The sequence below is a fragment of the Macrosteles quadrilineatus genome, unplaced genomic scaffold (assembly GCF_028750875.1).
Source record: "Macrosteles quadrilineatus isolate MER2022 unplaced genomic scaffold, UCM_ALF_1.0 Scaffold_8__2_contigs__length_117827958, whole genome shotgun sequence".
NCBI lineage: Eukaryota > Metazoa > Arthropoda > Insecta > Hemiptera > Cicadellidae > Macrosteles > Macrosteles quadrilineatus.
Genome location: NW_026542601.1, coordinates 114,347,108 through 114,362,031, shown reverse-complemented (window position 1 = coordinate 114,362,031; position 14,924 = coordinate 114,347,108). Strand labels below are relative to the sequence as shown.

The window sequence follows — 14,924 nt, the reverse complement described above, 5'->3', positions numbered from 1 at the left end:
AAAAATGTACAGATATAGATTTTAATTCATACTGTTTCGGTTTTCAATTCTGTATGTTTTATTTTCAATATATTAATAAATTTATGTTCATAAATTTAAATTTAAATCAATAAAGTGCGTTGACTATACACCTCTACATACTTATAATGTGGGTGTTGGTAGAGGTGTATAGTCAATGCATATAGTACTGTATGCATTAATATTTTTTTCGTGTTGCTTCGTTGGTCGTTGGCTGCACTACTTTTTACTAGAATGTAAATCGTAAATCACATAAATAAATCTTTCTTTTGGTATCGTCTGCGGAAGACGTCAGATGGGATTTTGTTATTTGCTTACAAATAAATAAATTTGTAGTGAAATTTAAATTTTAGTGAAAGTGTATTAGGAACGAGATTTAAGAATGAAAATTTGGACTTCTGAACACACATTTAAGTGAGTAGGCCTATTTGTTAAATGGAACTGTACACTTTAATATTTAACCTTGTTGGGTCTCTTCCTATTTCGATGTTCTATCAAGGTTGTGTAACCACTATTTCAGGTTTATATTCTTAAATGAAAATGTAGATTTTTATATGAGCGTTTAATTTGTCCTATTTCTAAGCAACTTTTTTGGTATAGCCTACATGCCCAACAATCTGTGTACATTTTTATATCATTAGGCCTAAAAGTATTCTAACCCAAGTTTTATAAGTTTCTTGTCTCAGTAATGTAGTGCAAAAGTACTCAGCTACACTCTTAGCCGTTGAGTGAAATTAATTATTGTAATGCGATTGCAATGTGATTCAGTTGTTATTAACTTTATGTTTATAACTTTACCTTATTTCAGTCATCCATGGGAGACTGTTGCTCAGGCGGCATGGCGCAAGTACCCAAACCCCATGAACCCAGCTGTCTTGGGGACTGATGTCGTAGAACGTCAAGTAGTCAATGGAGTGCTTCATACCCACAGGCTTGTTAGTTCAAAATGGGGCATCCCTGGATGGGCACAAAGAGTAAGTGTAACTGATCAAACACATTTTGACATTTGAACACCATCCAATATCACTCTGTTTAAGATTACCTGTCAATAAGATATATTTAAGAAAAGTTTTGAGCCATTGAAATGCGAAGCTAGGCTACTATATTTATGAATAGGCCTACTCAGGCTACCTCCTCTTAAGTTTTAAATAGAATAAGAAATGCATGTCTGCGGTGGCGGTTCCAAGGGGGGGGCTAAAGGCCCCCCCTTGGACCCTGGAAAAAATAATTTGAACATACATTTTGTCCTTGAAATGCGCAACATTATAAAATCAGACAGCAATGTAGTTTTTACCAAACTAACTTAGCCTAAATAACCGATGGCAGGATTAGTATTAAGCTCTACATAGAAAAAAACTTTGTGGGGCAAAAGCACGACGACAAAAAACAATATTACGCTATGTTCATCCAATTTTTCCAGCAGTCAGCTGTTGACAAGCTAGGCCGGGGCAAAAGCAAACGCCAAGTGCAAAAACGAGGACAGGGAAACAGCTGATTCCATGTTCCCAGTCAAATTGTCTGCTAGCTACTGACATTGACAAGCATCAGCGGTATCGCCAGAAAGCCTAGCTTATAAATGATACTATATTGTGGGTTGTCTACTATGACTGTTTAATGCTGTTGTTGGTTACTTTAAATATTTTATGTAGTGCCGAAAACTGTTACAGATCTGTCTAATAGAGAAAAACCGAGTCTACTTGGTGAAAAGGGAGGTTTTTGGTTAATTTGGACACAGTTCTAGACGTTAAAAATGGCTTTATAAAGTCGCCAAAAGGCTTTTAGGAGATATGGCTTTAGTACAGTTTTGAACAGTTTTTTAGTAGGCTACAGCTTAAAGTATGTTTTTAAATTAAAAAAATGCAAGTAGACAATAGACAAACACTTTATTTAAATATTCCTAGAGACCATTCATGGTACAACTATTACATTGATTTGCAATTGCAATTAGAATTTTTTTATTTTTTATAGTAGCTTATTGTTTAAGAATTCATCCTCTGAGTAGAACGGCCGGTCCATAAGCCATGTTGTCAGGTGCTTCTTGAACAGATTGGGTTGTTCTCTCTTAAGACTTGCACAAGTTCATCATATAGTTTAATTTTTTTAATATCTACTTGCTCATGAAAAATAAGAGGTGAAATAGGAGGGTTTTGAACAATTGGGCACAATTCTAGACATTAAAAATATGACATTAAGAAAGTCAACAAATGGGTTTTAGGAGGTTATGGTCGTAGTCTACAGTATGTTCTGATTTTCATGAATGCAATCGTCATAGTTTAATTTTTTAAATGTCTACTTGCTCATAACAAACAACAGGTGAAATGGCAGTTTATATGGACAATAATTGGTCACAGTTTTAGGCGTTAAAAATGGCTTTAGAAAATCACCAAACGGCTTTGAAAGTATAAAATTTTCCTGGGGGAGGGCCCCCGTTCCTCTTCCTTTATTGACCCCCAAGCACCCCGGTAGCCCCCCCTTGACAAGGTCCTAGAAACCGCCACTGCAAGTCTGTAAGTTAATAACACTCCTAAACACTGCTAAATACAAAAGGTTAATTTGCTAATGTTTAGGCTATGTTTTAAACAGACCAATATTGTTTTAAACAAGTGTTTTTCACGTGGTTTCTGACATTTTTCTGTCACAATCAGAAATGTCCTATATTATAAATTCTCAATAAATTATATTATTTATGAACACAACCACCAATTGAAGCCATGCAACCACTATTATTGTCACATTACACACCTAGGTCATATTACAGTAGTAAGTTAAGTCAATTTAAGTATTGTCTCTAAGTATGTTCTCTCCCAGTCTAATTAAACTGTCAAACATTGCAAAATGCCAGGAAGAAGACAATTTTTTAGGCTAAGACAACCCAATTGGGCCTGGTTGATGACCAGTAGGATTGGTCCATATATATTTATTAGAAAATGTTACAGTAACCTATAGCAAGTTATGGGTTTAGAATTCTTAATTATTAGCTTTTTTTTGGGGGGGGGGGGGGGTTTTGAATAAAAACATCAAACCCATAACATGACATTAACAACTTTTTGGACCTAATCCTAAATAAATAAACTTCCAGACTTTCAGAACTGTGTACAGACTTTTCCTCATTTGGCGAAGAATAGAATCACTGAGTGTGCCGGATAATTCACTGCTACTGTATATTTTAAGTTTCATCTACATAATGTATAAAGTCATGTTATTGTGTTTTGTTCTACAGTCCCTGGTGAGTGGGGTACAACATGCACAGGTTATGATGAAAAACATGTCTCTGTCACTAACTCTCCTAATTGTATTGTTTTCATGGAGTGAAAGATTTAATTGAAACTAAAAACCCACTAACGCTTAAATTTGTTATGTAAACTAACATTTGGCAATCTATTTATTCAAATATCTCTAAGCCTATAATAAAAGAATCACTTCAGAGATTTCTTTAACCCTTGATAGATATTAATTTGGCCTATTTTGTAAATTATGTTTGAGATTTAAAATATGGTTTCAACATTTTACTTTTGAGCGTAGGTTACTCTTAACACGTCTCTTTGTTTTTCCTTCTCGTGTTGCTCTTTGTTTTTAGCTAATGATAAAGCTACATATTTATAAGTTCACTGGCTATGAGTGCCAGAAATCAATTTATATATTTTCAAGCCAGATATCAACAAAAATTGTTCTTTTTTTCTCTTGTAGGTTATAGCTTATATCCTCTCTGCATATTTTTCTCCCCATTATTATTTTTTTCTCCTGTATTCATTGTTGACAAATGTGAACCAACGCGATTCCCTTTTACTTTTCCACATACTATCTATTGTCTAACTGGAAATAAACATTTGATTCTTGAAATCCGTTAAGTCACCTTGTCACATCAGGGTATTCCTAAATTATTGATTTGATCATTACCAGTCATTAGGCTAATGGCTGTCTAGGTTTATAATAAGCAAGGGTTTTACAATTTTATTAATTTCTCTTTCTATTTTAGTAATTGAATGTTATCACTTACCAGAATTACTTTGGTACGTTAAAACAAATTTAGGTAATTTTAATCTGTTTATTGATATAGACCTAAACCTGGAAAGATTATTAAGTTCTGATATTTATTCCCTCACATAGAAAATAAAAAGAAGATCAAATAGTAGCTTTCACCAAAATACGTGTTGAAAGCATGTTATAAGTCTCACCATTTCTATTAAAACATGTTGGTTGTAAAAATAGCTTAATGATTTGTTTTGTTTTGCGTTAGAGGTAGGATAGTAATACTAACCTAAATTACTAACTCAAATGCTCTTTTGTACCTAGTTTAATAATTACAGTTTAATAATTTTCTCGGTTTTTCTGGTCACACTTTTAAATTTAAATCCAATCCAATTTATAAATCAGGTGTTGTTTATATAAAAGGGGCTTGTTGCATCAATAACAGCTGACTATCAGCTGATGAGACTTATCTCATGGCGAGACTGGGCTATGTCCACACCACTCCATATGGACAAAGTCCACAATTGTTGGGGCACTCTAGACTTGACAAGTTTGTGATAACTGGTTTGACCTTGTCAAACGATGAGTCATTTGAAGAGTTTTTCACTTGATTGCAAACTTCTTAATCATTTCGTCATATTTGCAATCTCAAAGATAAGTATTGATTGGTTTTGTTGACCTAAACACTATCGGGAGGAGTGCGTTGTCAATGAAATTATTTTACAGAAATTTTTATTGTTAAATGGTTGGATTACAGATTTAAAAATATTGATGTTGGGTAGTGTTATTGACTACCTACCTCATATCCAATTGTATTACTATTTTTAATCTTTTATTTTTCCAAATTCAGTTAAAATGAGGCACAAAAGAGTAAAAGAGATGTTTACTAAGTATTATTTTATGTTGTCCTATAACAATGTATTTTATTGTACAAGTACACCCATTTAGAATAATGAACACATTTTTTACTAACTAGAAGCTATTTACTGAAAATTAAAATTTGGTGTTGTTCCTTAAAAAGATAAAAGAAATAACCAGGTTCAAATTCTGATAGTTAACTTATTTAGTTGGGTTTTACTATTTAAATTTTTTTGTTTTCATAAGCTTTTTACTGTTTGATAGGTCAAAATTAGTAACTTACGATTTATTTTGATAACCCTCCTGAAATGACACAGGTACCTACCTTTTTTACTTTCTCCCTCTATACCATAGTATATGGAGAAAGTATTGTTTTCGTCAAAATTTTCGAGTTTGAGTTTTGAGTGGATATATTCGTTTTGGGTCCCCCTGGACCCAAAAAAGTGGTTTTCGAAGTGATGTCTGTGTGTGTGTGTGTGTGTGTGTGTGTGTGTGTCTGTGTGTTTGTATTCACCGAATAGTGGCATCCTTCACAGGCACACGGCCGTACTGTGGCACCTTCAAAAATTGTGGCACCTTTTTCAGGGTGCCACAGCTAATTCGATCATTTTTTAGGTTTTCCAGCATTATTACGTCGTTTAAACATCACATGCCACAATTGAGTATTTTTGAACTCGTTGATGTGAGTTTAAGTAGCGCAGGTACACACCGAATTGTGGAACACGAAACCATACAGGTAGCTAGCGCGCCTCGCGCCGTCCGCCGGAACTATAACTTTCCTAATGCTACGTTGCCAATTCTCGCGCCAGCCTACACTCGAAATAGTGGCACCATGCCACAATTCAGTATATATCAACAGTGTGTGGACAGGATGCCACTTAATGAGTTGTAGAGCTTGAGCAGTGTGTAGAACAGTGCAACAAGCAACTAATAAACTAATCTTGTTTAGTACAACAAGACTAATAATATGAGTAACTTAAGTCAGTCTAGTCTCGCTCCGCTCCGCACAATTTGTTTTTCAGGATTAACTTTGCCAACAGTGTCATTTAGAGGCTTCTGATTGACTCAAACGAATAAGGTTTAGCAATTGAAAAATTATTTTTGTTCATAAACCGAAAAGATAGATAATACTATACTGCCACGTACTATAAAACAATTTAAGTACCATAAATAATATACTTTTGCTCCAAATGGTGAACAATGTTTTACATTACAAATAATTTGTGTAGTAAATAATAATTTAAATTATTTCGTACTGATACATCTATTTTTTTAACATTTTAGTCATGTTGACAAAATATTTTGCAATTACATTTCTGAATCAGTCTGTAAAGGTAGATTTCGATGCATCATTGCTGAAAGTTATGTTTTGCTTCTCACTCTCAGAGTATTCCAAAGACATCTAATGTTTCAATCCATGTTCAAATGTTATATGAGGTAAACATAACCGAATCAATTAAAGTACTTAAATTAAAATACATATTATTATCAACACGCATAATCTAGTTCAGATTATAATATCATCTCACAATCATATTTGTAAAACCTACTGTGGTGTTTTAACCAGTCCCCACTAACAAAAGCATAAAATGAAAGGTCCTAAAGAGGTTAACATTGAGTCATAACAAAAGTAGTTTAAAAGTTGTAACCGTGATACTGTAAATAATTTGATATTGTTAGATATTATACGATCGTTTTACAATTTTGTCAATCTATCTGTTACTTTCATACAAATGTATTTTTATTATTCAATGTTTTGTTTTGTAGAACCTTTAGTATTCTCAACTTTATTAATAACTAGTAGAATACCCGTCCTTCGTACGGGGTTGGCATATAAGTAGAACATGATCATTGCAGTGATGGGAGAGGAAACGGATTAAGAAAATATGGTCTTTTAATTTATACGGTATCCTATAGTGTAGCACACATATACCTATAATAAAAGAATGTGTTTAATGGTTTGCACTGTAAACGAAAACCTATCACAATAGTTCCAAACATGTTAATAGGGCAATTTTCTAACATATTTTAGTGAAATTATAATCAGGCAAACGGGAATTCGCTCAGTCTATAGGTTTGCTGGGGCAGGGGGATTATATTACTGTTTACAAACAAATAAATCAAAAGAATATACCTCATAACTCAGGATAAGGGCCTAGGTTGATAAGGCAATATAGAATGTTGATTATTTCCTATATCCATCAAATGATTTCTTTTACAATGAATTATTATAAAAATAAATAAATATTATTACAACATTTCACAAAATTAAGTATATTTAAGTATAATTAACAAACAGACTCAGTATAGTTAGATCATAAACAAATGAAGTACTGTTACCGAAACAATCCTATAATAATGAAATTACATTTACATATGGTTTGGCAGCTCCTTTAGGTAATGTTAAATAATGTTTACATTCAGGCTAGTGACATCATTATTTTAAATTTATAATCCTTACCCTCTCTGTTCTAATATTCGTGCAGTTAGGTTTGAACCAGCTGTGTTGAATTGTGAAATCAAAATCAATTTGACAGTTAGTTAGTTCTGCTTGTTTACATTTTTAAACTTACTAGGTTTGTTCTTTGTTACCATGGATACCATCAATCAATATTTACTTTTAAATCTCTCATCTCAGATTTTTGAAAGCCCACGGGGCAAAGCCCTAGGTGAATATCGAAGCGGCAATAGTTCTATATGTATCCTCGGAGCTGTAGCTTCATTTGTGTGCAATTTGAGCATAGTCGGATCAGTATTTTTTGAGATTAGCTCATACAAACACACACACAGACACCTCCTCTTCTTTATAATAGTATAGAATATAGAATAGAATATATAATAGAATAGATAGATAGATGAACCTATTTCAACGTACAATATCAGTTTTAGGAAATTCCTAGTAAGGTTATTAGAAGTATATTGGCATCCGTGAAGTTTGTGTAATGTTTTTTAAAATCACTGTGGGATATATTTAACTTCACTTATTATTTATTTAATATGTTTCTACTTCTTAAAATTCTCAGTTAACTGGGAGGCGGAGCAAACAGTTTGTTCTAAAATGAACTTGAAAATTTTAAACAATCTTTTTCTGTTGGTTTACTTAAAGTATATAATGTTCTACTATGAATGCAAATCTTTAATATAGTCTAAATTTCCAGTCCCACCCTCAAAAACTATGATATTTAACAGTTGAATCTTTATAACGTATAAACACATTATTTTTAATCGGTCATCAAACTGATTCTTGAATCAGTAGTTGCAAGAGTACGCAAAACTGCAGAGAGTCCTTGAAAATGCTTGTGCAATGATATAGTTTTAAATTATAAAAGAAACCCTTCAAAAAATTGTATTAACAGGACCAGAGGACCAATATGCACATGGTATTTCATTTGTATAAGGCAAAAAGTTCAAATCATATTAACTTATGATTGCCAATAGATTTTGGGTTTCCTTAAAACAATTATATAAAACTGTCTGCAAATGTCAATAAAACTAATTTTATAAGAAATTGTAGGTTCTTCTGTTGCTCTGTAGGCGACCATTTTGGTCACTCAAGGAAGTCCAAACTTATATCTATATTTGAACAACGTCATCTTGATTTTACATTGCTCAAGATACATAATCGACACATAGGCTTTCAAAAACAAATAAGTAAAGAAAGTAACTAGTGATGGACCGCGCAGAAATAGGAACAGTCTAGACTTGCCTCTTACTGACGTTTTCCAAACGAATATAGAAGTTAGATCTACATTCTTCATTTTAGGCTTGAAATAAATTTGTTTGTGGGTAAGAGCGAATGAGTAAGCATGAACAATAATTTTACCATTCTCCCCGACACGCCACCATACCACAGCATCTTACTAGCAGAGCTCAAGGTCATTGACGTAATTGTAATGAACTAAATTTAGACTTCCACCCCCCAATGTCACCAATGGGCCCTAAAGGTTGGTATGTAACAGTTCATGACGGTTGAACAATGGCCTTTAAAATACGCTTTTAATTTGTTTTCTAGCGTTTACCGTATCTTAGAAAAAGTTAGTTTACAATAATTACAAAAACTTGTTGGGCGAAAGAAAAGTTCTAAAAAGCTACAAATTAATTTATAATATATGTATCTATATCGTATTAAAGTGTGTTAAAGGTTTAGCGTTTGGTTTACAATGTAAACATTTTCAAAGTCACAAGATGGTTTCTGAAACTCTTTATACAACTCTCCTTTATAAAAATTTAAAAAAATATTATCCAAGAAATTGAGCTCTTTAGCCACAAAATCCACCATTTTTTTACTTACCTGACGAAGAAATAAAAACAGTAGCAGCCGACGAACTTTGTTATGTCATATTTAAAAACTCATTTAAAAGTACCGACTTTATTTCAAGATTTAAAATAGAAAATATAAACTTTTGAGCTTTTAATTAGAACCAATAGTGTCCTAGACTAATTGACATCTTTCACACGAAGTGTCAACGATTTACCTTTAGTCTAAATGTCAAGTTATTTTGAAGCTGGATATTGAGTTTTGGTGCCGATTTCATTGGCATCTACCACTTCTAACCTGCACTAAGAAGGCGGACCTGGCTTCAACTGCTTGTATGTTAGTTATATAGATGTGCTCCATCTATTGGTCTTATGTGATCGTTGATTTAAACTAACGGAATTCTGATGAAAATTTGATCATGAATTATTAGCAGTTTTGCAATATGATTAACAATAGTTTTTTTTTTTTTTTTTTTTTTTTTTTTTTATTTTTTTTTTATTTAAATTGCTTGTTAGTTGGCAACAAATCTTAGAGATGTGTATACATTTTTTAGGACAAAATTGAATTAGCAGATGCCATGGTAAAGAAGCGTACTAGAAAAAGTTACTGTCGCCTCATCCAATTTTTACACAGTCAGCTGTTGACATGCTAGGCGAGCAACCGCGACAGTGAGGACGGGGAACAGCTGATTTCATGTTCCTAGTTGGCAAATTGTCTGCTAGCTACTAACGTACACATGCATAAGCCATCAGCGGTAGCACCAGTAGCCTCAATGAATATATAAACACTTGTGTTAAGGTTTAAATACAGTAGTCAATGTTATTACTGAATTTGATACTACAGTATACATATTGTAGTAGATATATTCATGTCACTTCTGGGCCAAAAAAGGAGCCACTCAAAAATTAAATGAATTTTCCTATTTTTTTATACAATATGCTATATTTTTTACCCTTTTAGGTCAATTTCTAACATATTCATATTTTTCTAGAAAAAGTATACAATTTTGATCAAATTTTCATGAATATGTCTATATTTTCCATAAAATTTACTACAAAACAAAATGTTTTTAAAAACAAGTAAAATTTTAAAATTTAATGAGTAGTTTTTATACAAATTTAACTAAAACAGTTTCTTTATCTTTGAATGTTTTAATTTCAGTAATAATTAAGTTTAAATCTTTTTTATTTAGTTCTTTAATTGTTTTTTCATCAAATATATTAATAAATCTATGAGGTAAATGAACTTTACATTTTTCTAATTCAACAATAATTGTTGGTCCATATTTATCTTTAACTTTTTCAAATTTTTCTATTTTATATTTTGTATTCAATTCTAAACTTTTTATTGGTTTATATTCTTTGAATTTACATTCTCCAATATTATTAATCTCTTCTAATAGATCCATTTATTACAAAAAATAATTATAGAAATTTTAAACAGTTAATAATTGAAATATATGAAAAGAATTTTAAATATCACACAACAGTTCTAACAAACTGTTGTGTGATATTTAAAATTCTATTTTTTTTAATAATATCTGATGTATCACTTATGTTATCAGAAAAACCATTATGTTAATTTATTATGCATGGATCATTTAAAGTTGATAGATGTTTTAAGAATTTTAAAAAAATATCATCAAATTCTGGTTTTATATAAAAATTCAATTCTAAAAGTTTAAAAATCATTGGTAATAGTTTTTTAAATGATATATTTCTTTTTGTAAAACTGAAATATGCATTAAAAATTACTGTAATATTTCTTTTATCTTCAAAATTTAATTCAAAATCAATATTGAATATTTTGTTTAAGAATTGATAGTAAAATATCCAGTTTGTATAATTTCTTTGTTTTAAGAATAATTTTATATTTTTAGGTGTTATTTCAAAACTATTGTCTAAAATACATAATGTATAGATTTCATTGATTAATTGTTGTGTGCGATATGGTTGAAAATGATTAAATTCTCTTAAAATATTTATAAGATGTTTGTTCTTATTCTTTCGTTTATTAATCTTTTTTTCAGAAATAGTTTTTTTACATATATTACATCCTATATAATTTTTAATAATTGTAAAGTTATTAAAATTACGACATCTATAACATATATCCATTTATATATAAAATGTTTATATCTAAATGGAAGAACTTATTCAGTGTCATAAATGTAAGAAGAAAACTAAAAATATTAATCCAGAAATTGTTGAAATGAAGAATGGTTTGTTTAGAATTGCTACTAAATGTTCAATTTGTAAAACAAATAAAAGTAAAATAATTAAAAAGGAAATTAAACCAATAATAAAAAAAGAATTAAATAAAAAAGATCAAATAATTGAAGCTAAAGAAATTCATGCTCTAATAAGAAAAAAATTTCGAAAAAGAAAAATAGTTACATTAGGTATTGATGATTTATGGGCAGCTGATTTAATCATTATGAAAAATTATGAAAAAGAAAATGATGGTTATAAATACATGTTGAATGTTATTGATACATTTTCTAAATATGTTTGGTCAAAACCATTGAAGAAAAAAGATGGAAAACATGTATCTATAGCATTTGAACAAATAATTAAAGATTCAATAAAAATTGGCCATAAACCACCAAACTTATTACATACAGACAAAGGATTAGAATTTGTAAATAAAGAATTTAATGGAATTTTAAAGAAATATAATATTAAAATGTATCATACAGAAAATGAAGAAAAATCAAGTATTATTGAAAGATATAATAGGACTCAAAATGAAAAAATGAAAGTTTTATTTGAAATTAATAAACATTTTAGATGGATTGATATTCTTAAAGAAATAGTTAAAGAATATAATAATTCATATCATTCAACAATTAAAATGAAACCAATTGAGGTAAATAAAGAAAATGAAAATGATTTATTAAATACAGTTTTTAAATATATCCCACCAAAAATAATTACAAAATCTAAATTTAAAATAAATGATAGAGTTAGAATAGGAAACAAAAAATCAACTTTTTCAAATAAATATAAAAACAATTGGTCAAGAGAAATATTTGTTGTTTCCAGAATTAATAATACTAAATAATACTAATAATAAATCCTGTTACATATAGTATTAAAGACTTGAATGATGAAGATATACTTGGTAGTTTTTATGATTACGAATTGAAGAAAACTAATTTGTAAAATTTTATACTATATAAATGGAGAAGGAATGTTCAAAGTGTAAACAATTAAAAAATATTAATAATTTTTATAAAAATAAAAAATATAAAGATGGATTACTTTCATATTGTAAAGAATGTGATTTAATTTATAGAAAAAAGTTATATGATAATATTATAGTAGAAGAAAAAAGTGAAAAAGTATGTTTGAATTGTAAGGAAACAAAAGATATGGAAAATTTTCATAAACATTATTATAGTAAAGATAAAAAATTTGCAATTTGTATTGAATGTGTTAGAAAAATGATGAGAGTCACAACCCATTGTGAATGTGGTAGAGATTTAAAATGGCTTAGTTATCTTCAAAAACATTTACAAACTAAAATTCATAATAAAAACATAAATAAATTAGAAAATTCATAAAAATAATATTAATTTTTGAAAGTATTATTTAAAAAAATTACTGGTTTTAAAAAAGTTTAAGTTTTATTTAAAATACTTTTATAATTTTTAAATTAACACATAAATATTTATCTTAATATTTATATTTTACAACAATAATTTTTTCAAATAAAATTATTCTTAATAAATCGTGCACATTTTTCTTCTAATAAATGGAGCGTACAAATAAAAATGTATTATGCCCTTATTGTAATAAGAATATATTATCTAAAAATTATAATAGACATTATAATTCAAAGAAACATTTTGAAAATAGAACTAAATATGAAACTGAAGTTAATAACTTAAAACTTTGGTGTAAACAAAATAAAATAGTTGATTATCAAAACGAAAATTTAGATCAATTAAAAGAATTAAAGAAGTCATATGATCCAACAAATTAATTATTCACTATTTAACAGTGAAAAATTAAAAGAAATTGCTAACAAATTATCTGTTAGAAATGTTGACAATTTAAATAGAGATGAACTAATTAAAAGATTAAATAATATCAAACAAAATCCTAATAATCTAAAATATAGATCATTACAATTTATTCAAAATCTATCAATTAAAAATGGTATTAAAATAAAAGATAAAACTAGAAAAGAATTGATTGGATTATTAACTGATCATTTAAAAAATAAACCAATTCTAAAGGAAAATGTAATAAATATTCAGGAAGTGTCATCATTAAAAGGTTATTTTCAAGAGTATTATTTAACAAATTCAAATGATGATTTAGATATATCTGAATATTTAGAATCACAAAGAAATGAAATTAAAAATTGATTGAAAAACAAGAATTTAAAAATAAAAGAGGTCAGTTATCATTATCTTGTGAATATGAAAGACAATTAGTAAATGGTGATAGTCAAAAAACCCAAATGTATTATCCTTTAAGAAGTTCAGATATATTAAACACTGATGAATTTATTGATGATCAATTTAACAAATTAATATTAAGAGAAAATTTAAATCAACCATCAAAAGGATCTGGTTGGTCATTAAAAAGATGTTTAGATTTAAATTTAAAAATAAGTAAACATAATTCATTAAATGGTGGTTCATATGTTGAATTACCAATTGAAATAAAAAATAAAAAGTGTTGTATAAATTTCAAAAATAAAGATGAATATTGTTTTATTTATGCAATTAGATGTGCTATTGATAAATATGAAGATAAAAAGTTTGATCATCCACATAGAGTAAAACAATATAAAAATTACTTGAATGATGAAATTTTTAAAGAATTTGATTATCCAATGAGTTTAAAAGATATAAAATTATTTGAAAAAAGATCATTTGATTCTAAATATAATTATCCATCCATGTCAATTAATGTATACAGATTTGATGAAGATAAAAAGATTGTTCCATTACAAATATCTGAAAATTACAATGCGAGATTAGATATTGATCTATTGTATATAAAAAATGATAATAATTCACATTATGTTTTGATAACAGATTTAAGTAAATTTATTTCTACTCAATTAACAAAAAGTAACAGACATAAGAAATTCATTTGTAGAAGATGTTTAACACATTTTTACAAAAACAAAGATTTAAGTGAACATTTAATAATTTGTAAATCTCTTGAACCTTGTCGACCAATTTTGCCATTTCCTGGTGAAACTGTTAAATTTGAAAATTATTGTAAAAAACTTGAACATCCTTTTGTAATTTATATGGATTTTGAAAGCATTCTGAAAAAGATTAATACTTGTGAAAATAATCAAACAACTCATATACAAATAAAATTCAGAAACATATACCTTATGGATTCACAATTTATTTAGTTTCTAGAGTGACTAATAAAATATATAAACCAATTTGTTATAGAGCAAAAACAGATGAAGAAATGAAAAATGTACCAAATAAATTATTTGAATACTTAGATGAGATTTCAAAGTATATAGCTAAAAAATATAATTCGAAAAACAAAAAGCCTATGAGTTTAACTAAAAATGAAGAAATTGAATATCATAAAGCAAGTGTTTGTCATATTTGTGAAACTAGTGGTTTTGATAATGACACAAGACGAAAGGTAAGAGATCACTGTCATTTAACAGGAAAATTTAGAGGTGCAGCACATTCAAGTTGTAATTTAAATCTAAAATTTCCACAAAATATACCTGTGTTTTGTCATAATAGTTCAAACTATGATACACATTTGTTTATCAAAGAATTAGCTAAAAAATATGGTAAAATTGATTTAATAGCAAATACTGATGA

General features: G+C 28.7%; 1 protein-coding gene across 1 annotated transcript in view; it reads left to right on the top strand.

Moving 5' to 3' along the window:
• Positions 1-297: 297 nt before the first annotated feature.
• Positions 298-14,924, top strand: part of LOC129000795 (protein slowmo-like) — a 37,738-nt gene continuing 23,111 nt past the window's right edge. Inside the window, exons 1-2 of the mRNA XM_054427802.1 lie at positions 298-432; positions 827-992. Of these exons, the coding sequence (XP_054283777.1) occupies positions 401-432; positions 827-992 (198 nt within the window). The 5' untranslated portion in view covers positions 298-400. The remainder of the gene's footprint in view (positions 433-826; positions 993-14,924) is intronic.